At 38.3% G+C, this 21,374-nt stretch overlaps 1 protein-coding gene across 1 annotated transcript in view; it reads left to right on the top strand.

Annotated features, from left to right (window-relative positions):
* Positions 1-17,567, top strand: part of macrod1 (mono-ADP ribosylhydrolase 1) — a 59,828-nt gene extending 42,261 nt beyond the window's left edge. The window contains exons 5-10 of the mRNA XM_079892928.1: positions 2,967-3,083; positions 9,485-9,606; positions 11,241-11,271; positions 12,343-12,416; positions 16,162-16,243; positions 17,115-17,567. Coding sequence (XP_079749054.1) covers positions 2,967-3,083; positions 9,485-9,606; positions 11,241-11,271; positions 12,343-12,416; positions 16,162-16,243; positions 17,115-17,140 — 452 coding nt within the window. The 3' untranslated portion in view covers positions 17,141-17,567. The remainder of the gene's footprint in view (positions 1-2,966; positions 3,084-9,484; positions 9,607-11,240; positions 11,272-12,342; positions 12,417-16,161; positions 16,244-17,114) is intronic.
* Positions 17,568-21,374: the final 3,807 nt, after the last annotated feature.

Raw genomic sequence — 21,374 nt, 5'->3', positions numbered from 1 at the left:
TTGTGACATGGGCAAGCAGATGTGCCAGATCCTATCAAATGCTCCTACTAATGGCTACCATGGTGACCAGCTCAGCCAATAACAACAGACGCGATAAGATAAGATTCCAGCGACAAATAATTTGTCTGTCCACACTAGACGCGACACGACAAAACCCACAGCCAATCAGAACAGCGTGTGGGCGGAGTCTCGCGGCAAGTGCACAGCAGCACCAAAGAGTAATCTTTACGGCACTCGCAAGAAAATGGATAGTAAGCTACATAATCAAATTCACAAATATTACACCATTTAAACATTATTAAAAATACATAGGCTTCTGAGTTACTAAAACAATCTGTGTCAAAGAATACACTTGTTTGTTCACAGTTTAAACGTTCTTGTTTCCATTTGTTTAATTTCAAGATCTGAGGTGAATTATCCATTGTTGCTTTTACAGTTACAAAGCTGGGAGCACTAAATGATATTCAAAGTTTAAATGGTGTAATATTTGTGAATTTGATTATGTAGCCTACTTATCCATTTTCTTGCGAGTGCCGTCAAGATTACTCTCTGGTGCTGTGCCTGTGTAGCCTGGAAATCCAGACCTAAATCTAAAAGATTAATGGTCTGGCGTGGACTAATGAAAATCGGCCAGCTCGAGGGGCGGCACCAAGCATGCATTTAAAAATCTCACTGCACGCAATTGGATAAGACTATGACCAATCACAACATTAAACCCCATACGCTTAGCTACCAGCGGAGCTAACTGGTAGATTAGACTCTTACCGTATCCGGTCGGCAAAACAGCAAAAACGTCCTTCTTGCAAAGGAACGATTCGAGCGGCGTCGTCTTTTCCTGTTTCAGATAAAAAGTCTAACTTGTTCATTGTAGCGGCCAAAGCCGTTTCAAACAACTGGTATTCATCCATAGCCATCTTGCAATGTTTATTAATAACTTCGACGTCACAGCGCTGTCGTCATCTGTTTAGCTCGCCTCTGGCCCGCCTATATCAGATAACCCAATGTGATTGGTGCAGCTCTGATTGAGGGGCATATTTAATGAGCATCATTACTCGACACCAGAGTAACTCGCTGAGCAAATTCAACTTGTGCTCTCGCGAGAACTCTGGATTACCAGGGTAGTGCCTGTGCACTTGCCACGAGACTTCGCCCACACGCTGTTCTGATTGGCTGTGGGTTTTGATTGATTTTGACGCATCTCGCAGTCACGTCGCATTCTAGTGTGGACAGACAAATTATTTGTCGCTGGAATCTTATCTTATCGCGTCTATTTAGGACATGGTGTAACATTAAATAAAGCACATAAACAGTACAGATTATCATTGTCACACTTTGTGTTTGTTGTTCCAGCCACGACGTATAAATAGAAAAATAGAAATGTTTCTAAAATAGAATCGTCGCGTGTCGCAGTCGCGGCTGGTTAGGACGAAAACTCTGATTAACATGGAAAAGATACCTTTTATCGCGTGTCGCGTGTAGTTAGGACACGGTGTAAGAGGGTGCGGACCAGTTCAGACCAAACCAATTTGATGGGAAATTGAGAACAACTGTTAATGAATGCTTTTGTACACAGAAATGTTGTGTGTGTGGAGCCGATGCATGCATGTTTGCGTGAACGTAGGTGTTGCGTGGGATTAAATGCTAGGAGCACATATGACAGAGAGCTGAAAAAAACCTGTGGATGCAATATAGGAAAATATCCTATATATATATGTTTTTTTCCGTGTCGTCAGATGAGCAAAAAGCCAATTAGTAGGCTACCTGCTAAAAAGATGTTTGTGTAACATAAAAAGTGTGTGTGCATGCATGTTGCAATTACACAGGAAAGCAAGCTATTCCCAACAGGCGTACCTCGTCACCACATTCACATCTTTTCCCCTATTGCTTCCTCTCATCCTCCTTTCCTCCACTCCAAAGCCCTGAGTACAACTTCCCTCCATCTGTCCCTCCATCTCTCTCTCGGTTTTTTCCTCGTCTTTCTCTCCACTTCACTCTCTGGTATTTCTCGGTATATATTCCCTATCTTTCTATCTTTTTATCACTCTATCTCTCGCTCCTGCAGATTCTGAGCACATATCAGCAAAAGTGCCAGGGTGCTGAAAACCCTTGAGTAAAACTGTTATGACCCTCAAATTGCTGCCCTCAGTGCTGTGAGAAATCTGATTTTTCTGTGTCCTCAAATGATAAATGGGGGTTGGGTTTATCAGCATTAAAGTGGGGTAAACAAGCTGTGTCGATCCCAAACTGCACAATATTTGTCATGGGACGACATTTTTAGAAAGGGCCCATCGTATACAGCTGCCTGAGATTGAAAGGTGGCAGGTGATTTGGTAAAACTTTACAATAAGTTCTCATTTGTTAACATTAGTTTATTATTTAACTAACATGAACTAACAATGAGCAATGTGTTTTAACAGCATTTATTAACCTTTGTTAATATTTAGTTAATAAAAATGTTCATGTTAGTTCACAGTGCATTAATTAATGTTAACAGATACAACTTTTGATCTTAAAAAATGTAGTAAATGTTGAGATTAACATTTAACTATGATAAATAAATACTGTAAAAGTAGTGTTCATTCTTAGTTCATGTTAACTAATGTGGTTAATTAATGTAAAATGTTACCGGTGTTTTTATGCTTAAAATGTCTTAAAAAGTAAATTAAAGTAAATTAAAAAAGAAAATATATCATAAATGTTGGTAAATTGCCATCTGAATTATCTGGCTAAATATTACATATGTGTATTTATAATATGTTGTATGTTTTATGTCTAACTATGTATTTATATTTATGGTGTGTATATCTATGCATGTATATGTCTCTCAGTAATTCTTTTAAATAAATGTTATAATTCATTCTAATAAATGTAACCTTACTGCACTACTTTATCTGTATCTAATTAAGAGTGTGCAGAATGCTAGATCTATATGAATATGTATGTGTGTATATATATTCCTCCTTCAGTGGATGGTGCCATTCATCGTGGAGCTGGTCCTCTGTTGAAGAAGGAATGTGCCACTCTGAACGGCTGCGAAACGGGGGAGGCCAAGATCACCGGAGCCTACGGCCTGCCTGCAAAATGTGAGTTGCTCATGAAACAAACTGATCATCACACTAATGCCATATAGACATCTGTCTGAAATGGTTTGAGCTCTTTGGAATAGGATGATGAATTCAGAATCATTTGTTAGAATTAAACATTTCTTCTAGTATGCTAAATGGATAAGGAAAAGAGCAAACCTTCCTCATTTACGCTTGATTGCATCAAAGTCAGCACAGTACTTTTGTAGAAACTAAATTACTCTTGATTTTGACTTTTGCAAGGTTTTATGTTTCTCATCTTAGGATAGTAAGCAGGTGTTGTGCAACCTCTCTAGCGAAATGTCAAACGGTTGCGTACATGTTGCACGCTGCCGAATGAATAAATGAATAAACCATCAACGCAAACCTTTTTCCCTATCACTCTCCCTCCCTCCCCCCATCCATCTCCCTCCGTCTCTTTCACTCTTCCAGAGAGTGTTCAGTAATTATGTAGTCAGACAGTGTTTACAGAAGCAAGCGCACTTTAATTTATTCGCACACTTAGCAGTAATTTCCTTGTCTAATTTATGATCCCCCCCCACTGTACCTTGCTGTTCAGAGACAGAGATGCACACGCTGCTGATTCTCAAGCCACCCCCAACACACACACACACACACAGATACACACCAGTGATTTGCCTTACACTCCAGGCTATGCTCTCTGTTAGTTTTTACGTAGTCTTTAGTTGATTTTTCTCTCCAACTTTGTGTTTTTCCTTCTCATCTCTCTCTCTCTTTCTGTACTGTACCGAACTGCGGGGAGTAGAACAGTAAATATCAGCAGTAATTGTAGGACTGAAATTAGTGTCTGTGTCTGACTGCGTGCACCGCACACTGATCGGATTATAAGTTATGTACGAACAGGTGTTTGGACTATTTGTGATTTGTGAGCTGTTATAATGTAACATTTCTAAATGAAAATGTTCAGGTTTCTGTCTGTGGGTAGAGAGCATCATGGCGGTGCAGGTTCAAATTTGTCTATGCAAAACTGGCTGCCACAAATGCTTGGATGTTCAGCCAATCCCCAAGTGTCAGGTCACTCCTTCAGTTTAAATCTACGGGATTTTTATATATCATATCATCCACTAGATTCTAGGTTCTGATCGTTTGAAAAAGTAATAGCAAAGATCTCCTCAACATGCTGTAAGATTTAAGATGTCAATCATGTCCATGGCAAAACGAGTAAAGTGCAAACTTTTAATCCTTAGAATTCATTTAATTTAAAACTCTTAAAGCTGAAGTATGTACATTTTTTGGTTTTTAAATATTTTGTCTATCCTATCTTAATATGCAGAGACAACTATAAATAAGCTATTCATTGGTTATTTATTTTGTCTCTGTAACCCAGTTGTTTTGAGCTACCCGTCTAGTCGTACACAAAAAATACTGACTCTACCAATGGCGTGAGTTGGGGCGGGGCTGTCAGTTTGTTCAATCAAGGACTGATGTGGGCGTATTTGAAAACCTTTTTTGAAAACAATATTTGTTTTTGCAGTTCCGTTCGGTGGTGGAGAAATTACATACTTCAGCTTGAACCTCAATTGCGTGATAGTAATAGAAAGCATCTATAATTACAGACTAAAGCCCCTAAATAAAATCTGAGATTTGTGTGTTTGTATAGAGTATTGTCATGTTTTGACTGGCTGAGCTGCAGTTTGCACATGTGCTCGCACATCTGTTGCTTTTTGGATGAGGATAGGGGAGTGTATGTTTGTGTCTTATAGTAAAACAGAAGTATGGTAATAATACATACTCTGCCTGGGTTGAGGGGGTGAACTATAAACCCAGTGGATCTCATTGGTGAATGAAAGGCAGAATGTGCAGATCCTGTCAGTCCCTAAGTCCACCTGTGTACCAATACAGCCTTGACTAGGGACCCAACCATACAAAACAACCATTGCTAGGGGGGAGAAAGAGAAGAGAGTAGCATATTTATCAATACACACACATACACACACTCTCTCTGAGCCTTCATTTCCCTCTGTGGCCAATTAACACTAATTAAAATCCACACAGGCCAATCGAACACCCACCCTTCTCTCCTGTTATTTAACTAATACCTTTTTCTCTCTCCCCTCATTGCTCATAGACTGGATGAATAACAAGGTTCGATTATTTAATTATGTTTATTAAACAATCCAATGAAATGCACTGTACTTTTGCAATGACCTAAAATTAAGGCTGTTATCTCAAATCAATTTTGAGCTGCAACTTTCTTTAAAATCACAGCTTTTTCTTGTCAAAACCAGTCGCATGAAAGCCAAGGTGAAAGAAGAGGGATCTATTGTGCGGGCCGTCGTGCTTGATCGGCTGGTGACTACGGGTATATTGTAACTTAGCTGCCAAGCTGATTTGAATTTGAGAAAAAGGGGTGAAACACAGAAAGTGAGTCGAACACCTTCGGACCATTCAGATGATAAGCAGATCTCTTGCACCGTCTTAGCCAGCTGTCTTTTTTTAAGTCAGCGCACCTGCTCCCCTGCTGCAGAATGGGGATATAGCTGTGCACACTGACTTTTTTCTCCAGGGGGTTTGGTGGGAGAGACCAGGGCCTCCCTTTGTGCATGAGACAGGAGACTTGGGTTTGGTCTGGATGAGTGAACAGTTAGACTTGGTAGCAGAAAGACAGAAAATCTTTCACTGAGAGGGAGGGAGAAGAGGAAAGAGAAAGGCGAGCAGGCAGGAGGAAGGCGGGAAGGAGGGGGAACAAACAGGGGAGTGATTTAGAGCCTGATAATAGCAAGTTTGGAGTAGATTCATCGATACGTTATGGGTGTTGTCAGGTTTTGGTTTGGGAGCTGCGTGGGGAGAAAGAGAATGGTATGTTTTCTCATGAGCAAGTTATGGTGAAATAAAATGGTTTAGAAGACAAGCTGTACGACCACACTGTGACCCAGCATATATTAAAGCAAAAAGCCACAAAAAATATTGAAATACGGTACATAAATAATCTTGAATTTATCTATCTTATCTTATCCATCCATCCATGCATCCATTTTCTTCTATACGGTTTTAGTATATTCATATATTCTGTACATATTGTAAGCTATAGCTGCACTTACGCTGTGGACTTGTTTGTGCACTTATCTGTATATTGAACACTATATTTCTGCACTTCTGGTTAGATGCTAACTGCATTTCATTAGCTCTGTACTTGTACCTTGCATAATGACAATAAAGTTGAATCTAATCTAATCTTATCTATCTATCTAAACTCTTTGTTAAATAAATTATTATTATTTATATACAAGTATTGTCTATTCATATGCATGTCAGGTTTCAACACAAAATTAAAGTATATATAAAAATTAATAAATGACATGATTATATGACAAATATTTATTAGATTAGGTCAACAGCTTAAATGATCAATTACAGAAACTATCTTTTAGCTACAAGGTCCCGAATCTACATTATGCTCCATCATAAACATCTGAAATCTGTAGAAAATGTTCATTTCTTCCCCGCTCACTCTGTTGTAAGTGCGCTTGTGTGTGTTTGTTTTAGAGAGCAAACAGGAGCGACAGAGGGAGTTGAGCAGTGCGATATCTAAACCTCCCGGCAGTTTTCTGTAGTTTGCTTTAACCTCCAGCTGCACCTGTGTCTGCGGTGATTATGTCATCCTGTCTCTCTTCCTTCCACACCCGCTTTAGCAGTTCATGCTGTGCCACAAACATGACAACACTTTGTGACACTGCACTTCCAGTCAAACATATGCCCACTGTTCTCAGTTTTTTTTTTTTTTTCCTGTCCATTGTTTCCCTTTGCATATCATATGTGAGCGTCTAGGTGTGTGTGTGTGTGTGTGTGTGTGTGTGTGTGTGTGTGTGTGTGTGTGTGTGTGTGTGTGTGTGTGTGTGTGTGTGTGTGTGACTAATGTCTCTGGCTGACTTGATGTATGATGGTGCTGCTGGACTAAACAAACAGAGGTGGATCGATGCTGTAAACACTGCAGAGTGCAGCGGTAAATAAACGCAGCCGGACAGCACGCAGCGCAGAGAGGTGTCGGGGGGGCGGATGGATGAGGGAAAGAGGAGTGGGAGTGGAACTGACGGAGGGAGGCTGGACGTCCAAAAGACAAGCGGGGCAAAGGGGAAGGATTGAGGACATGCCACAGACGTGACACACAAGGACATAAGACATTGAGAGGACAGATGGATGAATGTTTTAGACAGAAGGTAGATGCAGGCGGAAAAGGAGGACAAGGGAAACGGACCTACCGTCTGGTTGAGCTGAGTGTCAATGGGAGGAGGAAACAGGAAATTGAGATGAGAGGGTGCAGGATGGAGACAAGTGGGTCTTTAGTAATCGAGAAACAGACAGATGGCAGAAATGGGAACCACAAACAGAAAGTGTAGTTGGTATACGTGAATAAGTCTAATCAAAAGTCTAAAAATTATTAATAACACATCAGGGGTTAATCACTTTTCTCTTACAAAAAAAGACCTTACAAAAGCATGTAAAGTATCGCACTTGCTGTATTGAAAATTGCCATGGAGACCATTTTTATATTATTATATGAATAACAATCATTATTCTTTTGCAGACTAAGGAAACTGCTTTTGAACATGCACACTCTAAATTTGACTTTAGAACAAATAAAAGTAATCAAACATCATTTATTTTGATGATTTCAGTTGTTTCCTGTTACGCTTATGAACATGTACCCTGGAAACCATAGAATCTGCCAACAATTACTATAGTTATTACAGTAATCAATGCTAGTAAAAGGATTGCTAAATTTGAATCTGTTTATTTATTTATCTCACTGTATTATTTATTTATAACAACTGCCGTCACTTGGGTATTTTGGTAGAAACTGCGGTTTCCATGGTAAATGTGGGGTGTAGAAAGGACTAAACACTATCAATGCTCATCAACTCAGCTGTTGACAGCGCCTATCGGTACAGCAGTTACTGTGAAGAGATTTTTCTATGTTGTATCATCATGTCATAAGAAGAAACAAGCCAAAAGACCCATCCAACAGCCATCAGTTATTTCTATAAGTCAGCCAGACTGTGTTACAAAGGCCTAGTTCTGCCAAGGCCAATATCACTGATACTGATATACCGATACCACTAATTAATGGAACATTTTAAAATGCGTAATTTATAGCCCTTTAATATATTTGAATGACATTTCTTTGAACTTTTAATAGGACTAAGAGAAATTATTGATTTTTGTTTACTATACCATCTTTTAATGCACTGTAAACCTTTTTTTAAATCACTTAAAAAGGTAGATCCATATATTTAGGTGAATTAATTGTTTTAATATAACATCAGTATCAAGAGTATCATTACATCAAACTGCACAGATGTGTGGACTAAACAAAGTGCATTTGCTCTTGTCATTTTTAGTTACTCTAAGAAAATAATTGCACGTTTAAAATATATGCTACTGTTCAAAAATTTGGGATCAGTACCATGTTTGAAAGAAGTCTTTTATGCTCACCAAGGCAGCATTTAATTGATCGAAAATACAATAAATACATTAATATTGTGAAGTATTACAATTTAAAGTTAGGGTAGGCAATTTTCAGAGAGACTAGCAATAGCGAGCTAGCTTTGAAAGCATAAGATCCCACCCTCCCTTCAGAGCGTCTCCAAAGTCACGACTCCTTCAAAACACATGAAAGCACATAACATTACAATAATAATGAACATAGAAAAACTTAAAGAGCACTGACCTGTACCACCTGACAGCTGCAGATTCATTTCAGCATTGATATTGTTGCCATTGAAACGCATAAATTCGAGTCACGAACCGCTCCGAGTATAACGTCACTGGTTTCCATCTTCTGTGTAACTCTGCATAGCATGAAACGAGGTGATGACGTGTGATGTCTATGCGAGTAGGGTGCGCGGAGGTATGGAAGTACATGTTGACAGTCAGGTAGGCCATCGTATCGTTGCATTCGGACCAATTTCAATGATTGTACGAACATTTTATGGTCCTATGCGTTCCACAGACGATAAATATACATATAAATACATTTAGACCACTTAACTTAGTGATTGCCATCAGGATGTGAAGAGACTTTCAATCAACATAACAAAACATGTTTCTGGAACTCACCCACCGTGCCTTTAAAATAACTCTTTCCTATTATAATATATTTTAAAATGTAATTTATTCCTGTAATGGCATTATAAATGTATTAACGGACACTTCTGGTCATTGCTGAACGAAAGTGTACATTTTTTGGAGAGAAAAAAATCGTACTGATCCCAAACTTTTGAATGATAGTGTAACATAAACATATTTGTGTTTTAGGGACATGGATAGATGAACGGGAGGGATGCAGACAGAAAGTTGAAGTTATTAAAACACATTCACATATTTTCTGATATTTTTGTACGACTTCTCTCTGTTTTTGGCTGTATCTCTCTGTTTCACAGATGTTATTCACACCGTGGGGCCGATAGTGCACGATTCGGTGGGGGAGAGAGAGGAACAAGCGCTGAGAAACTGTTATTATAACTGTCTGCACACAGCAACTAAGAACCACCTGCGGACTGTGGTAAGGGTCTCACCACACACACACACTCATAACAGATTCAGACTTCATGTCTTGGCAGTGATACAACTACTTGTATGCAATTTTAACGGCCTACCGCAGTCTCGATCCTAACGCTGCATGCACATAAACTCAGGTACATACTGTTAACATGTTAAACTCTCACCCTGTATCACTCACACCTCACGGCTGCCTCACGGTACAAGAATCAAAATGCCAGCAGTCTAGTCATAACACAGCAGATAACTCGCACTCCACCGGTGCCCTAACAATTTTTATATGAATCTACTAAAACAGTTGAGAGCCGTTTCAGCTTTATTTCTTTCGGGGAATGATTTATTGAAGACAGGTTACTGTATATATAAAAGATTTTAACAGTGCACCAGCAAGGATAAAAATACACACAGTCACAGCTAAGATCTATTGTTAAGGTTCTCAAAAAAGAGCAAGCGATTGTTGCAGCATCATAATGTCTTATGAGGACTCCCTGTTTATCTTTTATGAAACTGGTTTTTGCTGTGAAAAAAGACCTTTAAGTGTAGTATTATTCAGAGTACTTCATCTAAAAAATAAAAGTTCACTCATCATTAACTCGCCCTCGTGTCATTCCCAGTGTTATTAATACTTGTATTATTTTTATATTTATATCAAAGTATTTATTCATATTTTTTATCTAACTTTTATTTTACATTTTAATTTGAGTTTGTTTTAGGAATTTTTTAGTTTGTTGCCAAGCCAACATTTCTGATTTTTGTTTAATTTTTTACATCCATATTTATATTTTATTTTAGCTTTATTTCAATTACCGAAAAACATTATTGACACAGTGACAACAATAGTAATTTTAACACATAATTTTTCTATGGAACATAAAAATTATTGTTGTGCTAAAAAAAAAAAACATTAAAAATTTTACAGAGACATATAATAATTAAGCTAAAAAAAATTACATTTAAAGTGTCATTAAAAGTTAGTCATTAAAAGTCTTCTGATAGCTTTGAAACGGAATGAAACGAGTACAAAAGGTCTTATTTTATTATATTTTGCTCAACATCCCCCATATCCATTCACTTATTTTGTATGGAAAAGTGGAAGCTAGGACGTTCAGCGGTGTATAGTAGCTCCTTTTGTGTTCCATGAAAGAAATAAAGTAATCCAAAGTTTTGAAGAACATGAGGGTGAGTAAATGACAGAATTTTCATTCCCTTAATTGATTTCAAAGTACTATATCAATACGTGCTGGGGTTCCCAAGACATTCCTGAGCAGAATATGCCTTTAAAAGCAGCAACAGTTCACTGTGACTCGGTCCATTTGCTTTAAATTAAAGCTTTTGTTTCTAAGGTCCTTAATTCTGGGACACAAGTGGCTCGTTTGTCATTAGTAAAGGATTGTATCTTTAATGGGTTGTAATTAATCAGTTTACATTCAACCTCCCTTGTAAAAGCTGTTTTTGTTGTGGTTTTGTACTAATAGGTCCAACAGTAAGTGCTTTGTAAACCTTAATTTCTTAATACAACACATTTATTTAGAGAAATATTTACTAGTTTGTAGATAAAAGAACTAATTTTTCACACTTTTAATTATATAAAATTCAAGTCGTTATTTCTTTTTATGTCTCTTTGATGTTGATGTCTAGGCTTTCCCCTGCATCTCTACTGGAGTATACGGTAGGTGCAAATTACAGCGGTTTCTCTTAATCAGTGTTTTCTTTTCATCTTTAATTGTTTTGTCTCACATCAATTATTTATATTTATATGTCCTTTATATTCATAGTCTATAAATGACTGTGTGTAATTGATTACAGGTTGGTTGATTTAGAGTCTTCAATAGACTCATTTATTATTAAAACCTATAATCGTTCACTAACCACATTTATGAGCTAACATCAATGAATAACATTTATGAATAACATCAACTTCATTCCCTGTGTTTACGACGCTCTATCTAACCAAATAAATGGTACGTTTATGAACCTCGGCTGTGTTGTGACCTCTGTGCTCATGCATGTGTTTTTATTTGTGGTTATTTATTTAGTAGGAAACTCATTTTAGGAATTCCGGGAGTGGATATCACTTGCAGTAGTATGAGGGATTTCCAGATTAAGGCTGGGATTAGACGGTCAGATTAGGAGAGATTAGGTGCGGGAGCATGTCACTGATTATAATCCCCCTTCTTAGCTATACGTGTTGAGATTAAACTCAAAAATGAACCCAGCAAACAGCTTAAGTTTGAAAACATCCACCATAAGTAAATCGTTTTCAAGTCTTCATGCAGAAAATATGGTGCCGTGCATCATTCAAAGTAATGCGTGTATCCGTAATAATATAATGTTGTGTTGCTCTGTTGGATTTACTGGGTTTGGGCTGTCAGTTTAATGCATCAATTGAGTGTGATTAATTATAAAGAAAATAACACAATAAAATGAACTTATATGAGACGCTGAAAAATGGCTAGATGCGATTGCCAAAGACGTCTGTATGTGTACGCCCAACATTTAAAATATATAAAGCAAAAAAATATTTTCACCCTTTTGTACTGTTTATTCAGTGCTTTCCTCTGCCACATTAATGTAACGTCTTTGAATGATCTTATTTGGTTATAGTTGTGATTATTGTAATTAGTCAATCAGCATATTGCAATTTAAAACCCTTTTTTATGTCGTGATTTAACATTTGAATTGATTGAAAGCCCTAGTGTAAATCTGATGTGTATTGTGTTGGATTATGTGTGTGGTGCAGGATACCCGCCTGAACAAGCAGTCGAAGTTGCCCTGAGAACAGTGAGAGAATACCTGGAGCAAAACCACGAGAAGGTGTGTGTGTGTGTCATTTCCCTGTTGGTGTTCTTTTCTTGCCATTGTTGTTATTGTTCGATGAGGAGCACGCCGTGGCAAACAGATGGTGGCTGCACAGGGACTTACTTTTCTGAGTCAGCATGCACCACACACACACATACACATATAACCTCAGTTTTAATTGGTTCCTAACGGAGCTTGTATAAGCTTTGCAGAACAGTACAAGTACAAAAAATTCACAAATGAATTGACACAATCTCTGGTCCCTGTGAGTAAATGTGAGTCCAGAGTAAATTTAACAGGAAATGAGCCATCAGGATGTCTTTGACAAAACTTCTGCACATCCTAAACTGCGGCGCCTCTCTGTCTCTCTCTCTCTGTCTCTCTCTCTCTCTCTCTCTCTCTCTCTCTCTCTCTCTCTCTCTCTCTCTCTCTCTCTCTCGCTTTATCCTGGTCACATCTGTCTTTTTTCCCCTCTCTCATCTCTCACTGATGTGTCTCTCCTGTCCTGAGCTTTCATCTCACTCTGCACCGCGTGTTTAGTCGCTCTCGCCTTCTTTTACGCTACAGATATACAAAATGACAGAGACACTCTAATTACAGCACACTAATTAACCAGCGCTTTGGTGCTTGCTAACCCCTCCACTTTCCATACGCACCGAGAGAATAGTAGAGAATGAAAGAGAGAGGGTACTTTTATTGATTTGAATTTTTTATTATCTATTATTATATTTATATTTTCATTATTTTTAAAATTGCATTATGTGGATCAAATCATTTTCTTTGAGGAGGTAATAAATATTTGGATACCAGTCAAAATAAATAAATGAACATTATTTATCAGTTATATGGAATATTCAGAGCCGATCAGCCCTATACGCACACTACGCAAGTTGCGTAGGGCCCCGCAAATTACTCAAGGCCCCGCCTCCCCCTCGTGTCAAAGCGCGTCAATCAAAGTTTACTATATCGATGAGAAAATTAAGCGGAACTATCCTTCTGGTCACGAAAAGAGAGAATAAAAACACCATGAGAGTGAATTGCGGGAACAGCAATCAGGTCGACTTGTGTTCTCTCCTCTCCAAGTTTGATTTCAGCAAAGAACAGTAAAGTTAAGTTGATGTGCATCTACCTCTAGTAACCCAGCTGGGCAGTGCAAATTTTTGTCTTTCTGCGTCTTGCTCACAACACCACCACTTCCAGGGCTGTGATCTGTGACTGTGCCTGACAGGAAAAAGTGAGAGTGAAATACATCTATTTATTACGTTTGATAAACGACAAAGGGCAACGGTGTTTGTTTATAAACTGCAGCTCGGTAAAGATCCATCCATTGAATTGGCTGTATACCTCTCCTCTCCACCTGTAGCTGGTGTGTGGTGAGCGCACTGGCGCCGTTGTACTGTGGCTGCCGTCGCACACTGGTGGTGGTTGAGGAAAGACCCCGACATGATTGTAAAGCACTTTGGGTGTACAGTAGTACATATGAAAAGCGCTATATAAATGCCTCATTCATTCATTCATTCAGTCAAAGATAACCGCATCGCGCGTTAACATGCGTTCATATGCGTGTGCACGAAATGAAACGCGCACTTTCCAGCAAAACATCTGTGGGGACCAGTACAATATGGGCGTGATGGCACTCCTCATTATAGGCGCACATACTAGTACAACATTCATTAAAACAAGACAATGATTATCTAGTCTCCAAGTCAGTTTAGTTACAACTCTGCAATAAAGCAAGATAGAAAGCAATGTATTGACATTAACTTGATTTATAGGCTATATTGCATTTAAAATTTTGATTGGCTGGACATACTGGTCAATATGGATGCACATCGCTCAGTAAATAATAACCATCAAGTATTGCTTTTATCATTTAAAACACGGTGACATGCTATGACAAGCCATTTTAGCTTTTATTCATTCACAGGATGCATTTTTGATATCAATAATTAAATTTGTACTATTTAAAATGTGAATTCTTGATATTAAGAATGTACTTTTTCTAGTAAAAATGTCTATTTCTGATATCAGGAATTACATTTTCATTAGTACTAGTTAAAGGAGCGGGAGCACTGGGGTGTCAGGCGTGACTGTGTGGCAATGGCAAATGGTTTACATGGCTCATGGGTCAGGTAGGAGGGCCCCTTAACAGAATTTTGCTTAGGGCCCCAGGGAGGTCTGGATCGGCACTGGGAATATTCAAAGTTAAATTCATACCACAGAAAATCATTTTGATGCATAAGGCCATGGTTTTTAACAGTGAATGTTAGGGGTAACTGAAAAAATAAGAAGGCAGTGCCTCCACGTCGCTGTGATTGGCTGATTACTCTGTCAGTATGATAACACCCAACTATTATGATCGCAGCCAGTCTGAAAATCGACCTGAATGCGTCAGGCCGGTGGAAATGGGCGGACTAATTAATTACAGACTGAAAAGCTCGCCCACTTGGACAAAACCACTCATGTCTGAATCAACTTTAACTTGAAAGGATGAAATGTGACTGAGCTGTTTTTTAGTAAACACTTAGCTTAGTCAAATTAAATGTGCTCCTCCATGTAGTAACAAATAAAAGCTACACCAAATCGAATTTTTTTTGCATCTGAAACATTTTTAAACACGTATAAAATTGGTAAGACTTTAATATGATTTGGTTTAACATGAATAGTATGTTAATATAAACTAAAATTATGGTAATATTTTCTTGTTGATAGTGTATGGTAAATGGTTTGACTTGTGCTTTTGACCCAGAAACCATGTAAACATCGAATGGAAAACTTAACCTCCTCTTTTCTGTAGTTCACTACACATGTGCATGTTCATAATGTTACAAATGCTTTGGCAATATAAAGCTTCATTTTGAATCTTAATCAGACAGACAAAGCGACCCAGCATGAGTGAGCCAGAGAGAGAGAGTGACATTTGGCAAAGTGGAATGGAAAAAAGACAATGCTAGACACCAAAGAGAGAAAAATGAGAGTGAGAGAGATTTCAGTGGCAGAGTAGGAGTGCTTGCTGGATGCAACGATGTGTTACAGGAACATGATTAGAAGCAGGAACAGCCCACCTGCCCTCACCACTGTTGTCATGGAAATGGAGGTTCTAGGATGCTGGCACGGATCTCAATGTGTTCTTTTTATGTTGTTGCTTGCCATGAAGCATTTGGGACTGGTGCTGGTGTTTCTGTCAAGGACAGTTAGGTCATTGGCACTGCGCCTCTCCGGCTAGAAAGACTCAGACATTAAAAGTATGCTAACCGATCGCACACAAGTGCTCTTTTTCAGCAGACCCTCTCTTCACACAAGACTGAGAAGCTAAAGGTCGAAATCTGTGAATAGGATAAATGAACGTTATTTATCAGTTATGGAATATTCAAAGTTAAATTCATACCACAGAAGAAGAAAAAAATTACGCATACCTCAGGTTGTAACAACAAACTAAAACTCTTTCACTGAAATGCACTTGCAGGGGAAGATATGCAGGGTTATTTTATTTTCTCTGGAAATCAGCCACTTGTATTCCATTCTTTAACTCTGTTCTCAAGAATTCCTGCTATAGCTTTAGAGTGTGTGGTAAAGATAAAAGAGTATAGTTTCATTCGGGTGAAGATATATTATTACAGCTACGATTTTCTGATTTGTGTCTGTGCAGTACTGTATGCTTCTGCAGTGCAGTAGCAAAATCAGCTCAAAAGTGATATTCTCTATGGTCATTTATTTTTTATTTCTTGTCTCTTTTTCTGTTGTTTTTATCTGCTGTCAGGTGGACCGGGTCATCTTCTGTGTGTTTCTGAAGTCTGACAAAGAGCTCTATGAAACAATGTTGTCTGCATACTTCCCACGAGGTCTGTCTCACACACACACACACACACACACACACACACACATTTTATTTGGACATAATGATTTTCATACTGTACAAACTGTATATTCTATCCCATAACCATAAACATACCATCACAGAAAATATTCTTTATGATTTATAAGTTCTTTTCCTCATGGGGACCAAAAAATGTCTACACACACACACACACACACACACACCTATGCTTAAGGGCTTTTAAAGTGAATTCACCCAAACATTATTCTTTACTGTGCCATTTTCACTTTGTTTTAACATTTTCTTAGCTGACATTTACAATTATTAAATTTCATAATGACCCTTGATTATGTTAATTCTTTCAAAACAAAGTTCTCCCGGTTTACATATTTCAAAAATCAAAAGAATCAAAAGTATTTTTCACCATCAAATCCATCCATCCCTCCCTCAGTGAGATTACCAGACAGGTAATTGTTATTCCTGACAGTGACGCCAATGTATTTGTTTTTCCCTGTGTTCTGGGACACAGAGTACAAACTAGTGCAGTTTAAAGTTGTTATTATTATGTGATAGCTCTACGTGTGTAGCCTGCACTGATAACAAACTAACGCTGACTACATTAGCATTTTTGTGTTTACATTGTTAAAAGAAATTAATTCAAAATCCGCACACTATTTCATATTACTCAATTTTAACATCCCCAAACATATTGACTTATTTGCACCTTTTTTTATGTGTAACATGTTGCATGACGAACCTTGCTCTAATAATCACAGTTATGATATGGTGTTATTGAGATCTCACACAGTGGCTGAACTCTCCAAGCATTAGTGTTCTTGTAGACGTCTGATGCTGTGTGTATGTGTGCTCTATTAGACCCTGTTTTTCACCTCCAGGTTCACCGCCAAAGAGCAAATTATGAGAGGATGTCACTGTTGCTGTGGAAACGCCACAACACCGGCTTCTCCGCCACATCACTGTCTCGCTTTTACCTGATGCATCCCCTACAAGCAACAACAACAGCTGCCTGACACCACCTGATTTTTTCATATCACCAAACCAGCGCTACTTGGATTTCTGTGATTGGTATCTGCTTCAAGTTGGGAGTCATACTGCTATTGGATTTGTGTTCATATTGATAACAGTGTATGCTTATAAGTGGTAGTTCACACAAAAATTTAAATTCTGTCGTTTGCTCACCCTCATGTATCCATTTCTTCCTTGTTTTTTTTGTTTTACTTTTTTTGTCCATACAATATAAGTCAGTGGGGTCCAATGCTGCTTCATTTGTGTTCAGCAGAAGAAAAAAATGTATGCATGTTTGGAACGACATGAGGATGAGTAAGTGATTACTGAATTGTCATTTTTAGGTGAAACACAAAAAAACAGCTTTATATATAATATTCGATTTTTTTTTTCTTCCAGTTAATTTCAGAAAACCTTTGCATGTCTCAAATATGCCATTTTCTCATTATTAATCCTTCCTGGAACAATTTCCTGCAATTAGATGATTTGCACTGCATTAACGTTTAAATTATAGAAGAATATTATTCGTTGAGTTAAATAAAAATTGAATTAAGGCAATCAAAAAAAACAAAAGAGTATGTCAATGGTTGTAACACTTAACCTATAATGAAAGTGCACTATTTGTACTTCTTCAATGTACTTTCTGTCTTCCTCTATGATAAAAGACCCTCATTAAAGTCAACTCCTCTCTCTGAACTAATGGCTGGGGCCGCTCTTAATGCAACTTTCATTAATTACACTGTAAGCCTTCAAGTTAATAGTATAATGTCAGCAAATGGATTTCGAACAAATGAAATATTTTGAAATATTAATGCAGATTGATTTTGTCAAATTCCTCGTTAAAGGAGAACTCTTAATTGTTGAGACATTTTTTTTCCACACTCGTATCGTACGATTCAAGCGTCTTTCATAGCCCTTTCCAAAAAAAGATGAGTATCCTTTCATCTCAACATGCTGCTGTATCTGTGAAAGAAAAGAGAGAGTGAGGGAGGCAGATGAAAAAGAGAGGGAGAGGGAGAGATGAGTTTAATAAACTCATCTGAAGCAATTTTCATTTTTTTAATAAGCGACAGGCAGCTCAGATACTGTCATCAGGCAAGCTTCTACAAATAATGAGAGCGGAGGAGAAAAAGGGAGCGCAAGAGAGGGAGGAAGAGCTCAGCAGAGTAATTATCCTAAATCCAGACTTCATCACCGTCCCATCAGCACTTCTCTCTTCCTTTCCTCCCTGTTGCAATCCAGCTCTGTCCCTCTCTCTAGCCCTCTTAGTAAAGTGTTATTTAATTAGCTGTACTGGCACAGTGAAAGCAGCCAGTGTGGGGTCGCTGCTGAAATAGTAACTCTTCAGTGACGATTACACTGGAGTGCATCTTATACGCCAGCAGCAGAACCAGAGCAGATGAGAGCTCCTCTTCTTTTGCTGCTCTCTCCCCTTATCTCTCTTTCCCATGCCCTCGTGTGCTCGTTTTCAATGATCCTATCGTGTCTCTCTCTCTCTCTCTCGTTCCCTCCAGCTGCGTTCTGTGTGTATCGTCAGGCTCATAACCCCAGATTCTGCCAGTCAAACGGAGCTTGCTATCACTGGCGGCCATGCCATTTCATCCTGGTGTTCTGTCACAGTTTGTAATCACTTCAATCTGGTTTAATCTTGTGGGTGACACCAGGAGTGTCATAGCCAAGTGGAATTTGATTGTGACTTCCCAATTTATTTATTTTTTTTAAGTTGCATTATTATTGTAGGTTTAACGGTGTTTGTCTTAGAATGTAAATTTGGTCAGTAGGTAATATATAAATTGCATTTGCGTAATTTTTTCTCAAAACCTTTACTTTCCTCATTGATCACAAAAGGTGATCATCGAAATGTCAATGCTAATGATTTCCAGACAATGGAAAAATTGCACTTTTGTTCAGTTTATTTCAAAGTGCTGCATAAATGCATGTGTGAACAAGCACCATGCTCCATCCTAGCTCGCTTTGTCGTCAGCAACTGGCCTGACATTTACTTTTTTTAAACATGCTCTTAAAATAAAAATGTCCTTGTTTGGCTTCTATTTGGGGGTTTGAGAAAGTAGGGAAAGTTTTATACTTGGTTCAGCACCTTTGGTCCTGACGGCTCCCTGCTTAGGCCTAAGTTCTAGGCCTACTTAATAGAGCTGTTCGTCATGACGTCAACTTGTAGGTCAAACCGGAAAGCTAAATCACCATGAGTTCCCTCGGGAATTTCATAAAGGTTTTTAAGAATCCCAGTAAAATAAGGTCTGTGGGTTAGCATTACTTAAAGAGACTTTCACATTTTGTTCAACAACATAATTTACACAGTTGCTAGATAAGGACTGAAAGTGATTCGAAAAGGTTAATTTTCTTCTGGCATTTAGGACTACAAACTGTACAGCTCTATAACAAACATGCTGTTTTGGGACACAGGCTCCAGCAAAATAAGGTAAGAAGGAAATTAAAATCAGCTTTTTTTTGCAGGTGTTTAACAGGATTTAAATATTTTTCTATGCGTGTTTTTTCTCTCTTTTTCATTACTTTTTTTTTTTCACTCCAATTGGCACTAAGTTAAGATGCTAAGTTATTGTTTAATCATGTTTAATTAATGGCATTAAATGAGTTACTGGTAGTACATCAGCAATTTAAAGCCACCATATTTCTTTATGTAATATTTCAGTTTATAATACATGCTTTATCGGTGCACATCATTATTATTTTTTATTCATGTATCCTGCTCTACATCTTTTCTTGTTCAAAAAGCCATTTCACTCTTATACATCACAATAAGGAAGAAGAGACTATCTCAGCTTCCATTTCATGCTGACTTTAAGGTGTAATGTAGGCTATAAAAACCCCAGCAAAAAGTGAAGATGAAATGGTCTAGAACCACCCTTAACCATTGGTGCATATTATATACTACATTTCAGTATGTACAGCCTAGGCTCTTATTATTCTATTGCATTTGTTCACACATAAATAGAAAGACTGGCTCCTTAGTGTAAAATAAAGTGTGATTGTGTCGCTTTAGGCCCCACAAGTCCCAAGGCATCTGTTAGTCTGTAAGATAACTAACTACCCATGTATGAACTCCCCCATAGGAATCCAAAGTGAGGCAGGACTGCGGGATACCGAGAGCGGGTGAGCCGGTAAATGAGTGTCAGTGTTGGAGTCGGATGGGCTTAGCAGGAGCTGGTTGCTGATGTTTATGGATGCTGGAGATGCTGGCGTGGGGGGCTGCTTGTGAAATGAAAATGGATCTTTAGCAGAACCCAGGACACTCTGATGCCCCTCAAGATCAATTCACTGATTTACTAGCTGAAAGCCTGTCAGAGCCAGAAACACCAGCGTTAAGGGGAGTAGATGATAAACTCGGGTGGAGGAGAGACGGTAGGGGGAAGGAGACCTCGGGACTTTTAAAGTAGAGTTACACATGAGGAGAATGTTCATCAAAGAATATAGTCTGACTTTTAAAATGTACCAGAATTTGCTCTTCTTCTCAGAGGCGCCGAGTGAAGGTGGATTTAGGTAACAGCCTTTCTGTGCATCAATACCATTCCTTTAATTAAATACACTGTTTACTTTTGTTCTTCACCAGTAAACACTGCAGCTGGCACATTGTGAGAGAATTATTTTTAGTGAAGCATCGGTGAAGACGAGTTAAGCTGCATCTCCTGCAAAGCATACCTACAGCCAGTGTGTCTCTTTGTTGGTGTCTACTGAAATATTAAAGATGTTTACTGTATTGTGTGAGAGAGGTGATATCATCTCTTTCTGTCAGACAAATGTGTAGCATAGCCTTTATCTAATTTAATTCAAGTCCCAGGACATGCATGGAGGCAGTTAAAATAACAAAATAGGTTTGTTTACCACATTACTTTGCAGCAACATGGTGCTGAACATTACTATATATCTTCTGCGTTTAAAAAGTCGAGATGCAGCAGCTGAATAAAAAAAACAGTGCGTCTAGTCTATATGTTTGGGGGTTTTTTCACACCGAAAATAGGGCCTAATAGGCTAATGATACTTGGCTATATTTGCCTCCATACTAACGGACAAAAAAGTTATGTGTATTATACGCGTGGGCTTATGTCGTTATCCGTAGGCTATTATATGCTCGAGCTCTTTGACGTCGTGAA

The sequence above is a fragment of the Squalius cephalus genome (assembly GCF_949319135.1).
Source record: "Squalius cephalus genome assembly, chromosome: 14".
Lineage (NCBI taxonomy): Eukaryota > Metazoa > Chordata > Actinopteri > Cypriniformes > Leuciscidae > Squalius > Squalius cephalus.
This window is presented reverse-complemented; position numbering and strand designations above follow the sequence as displayed.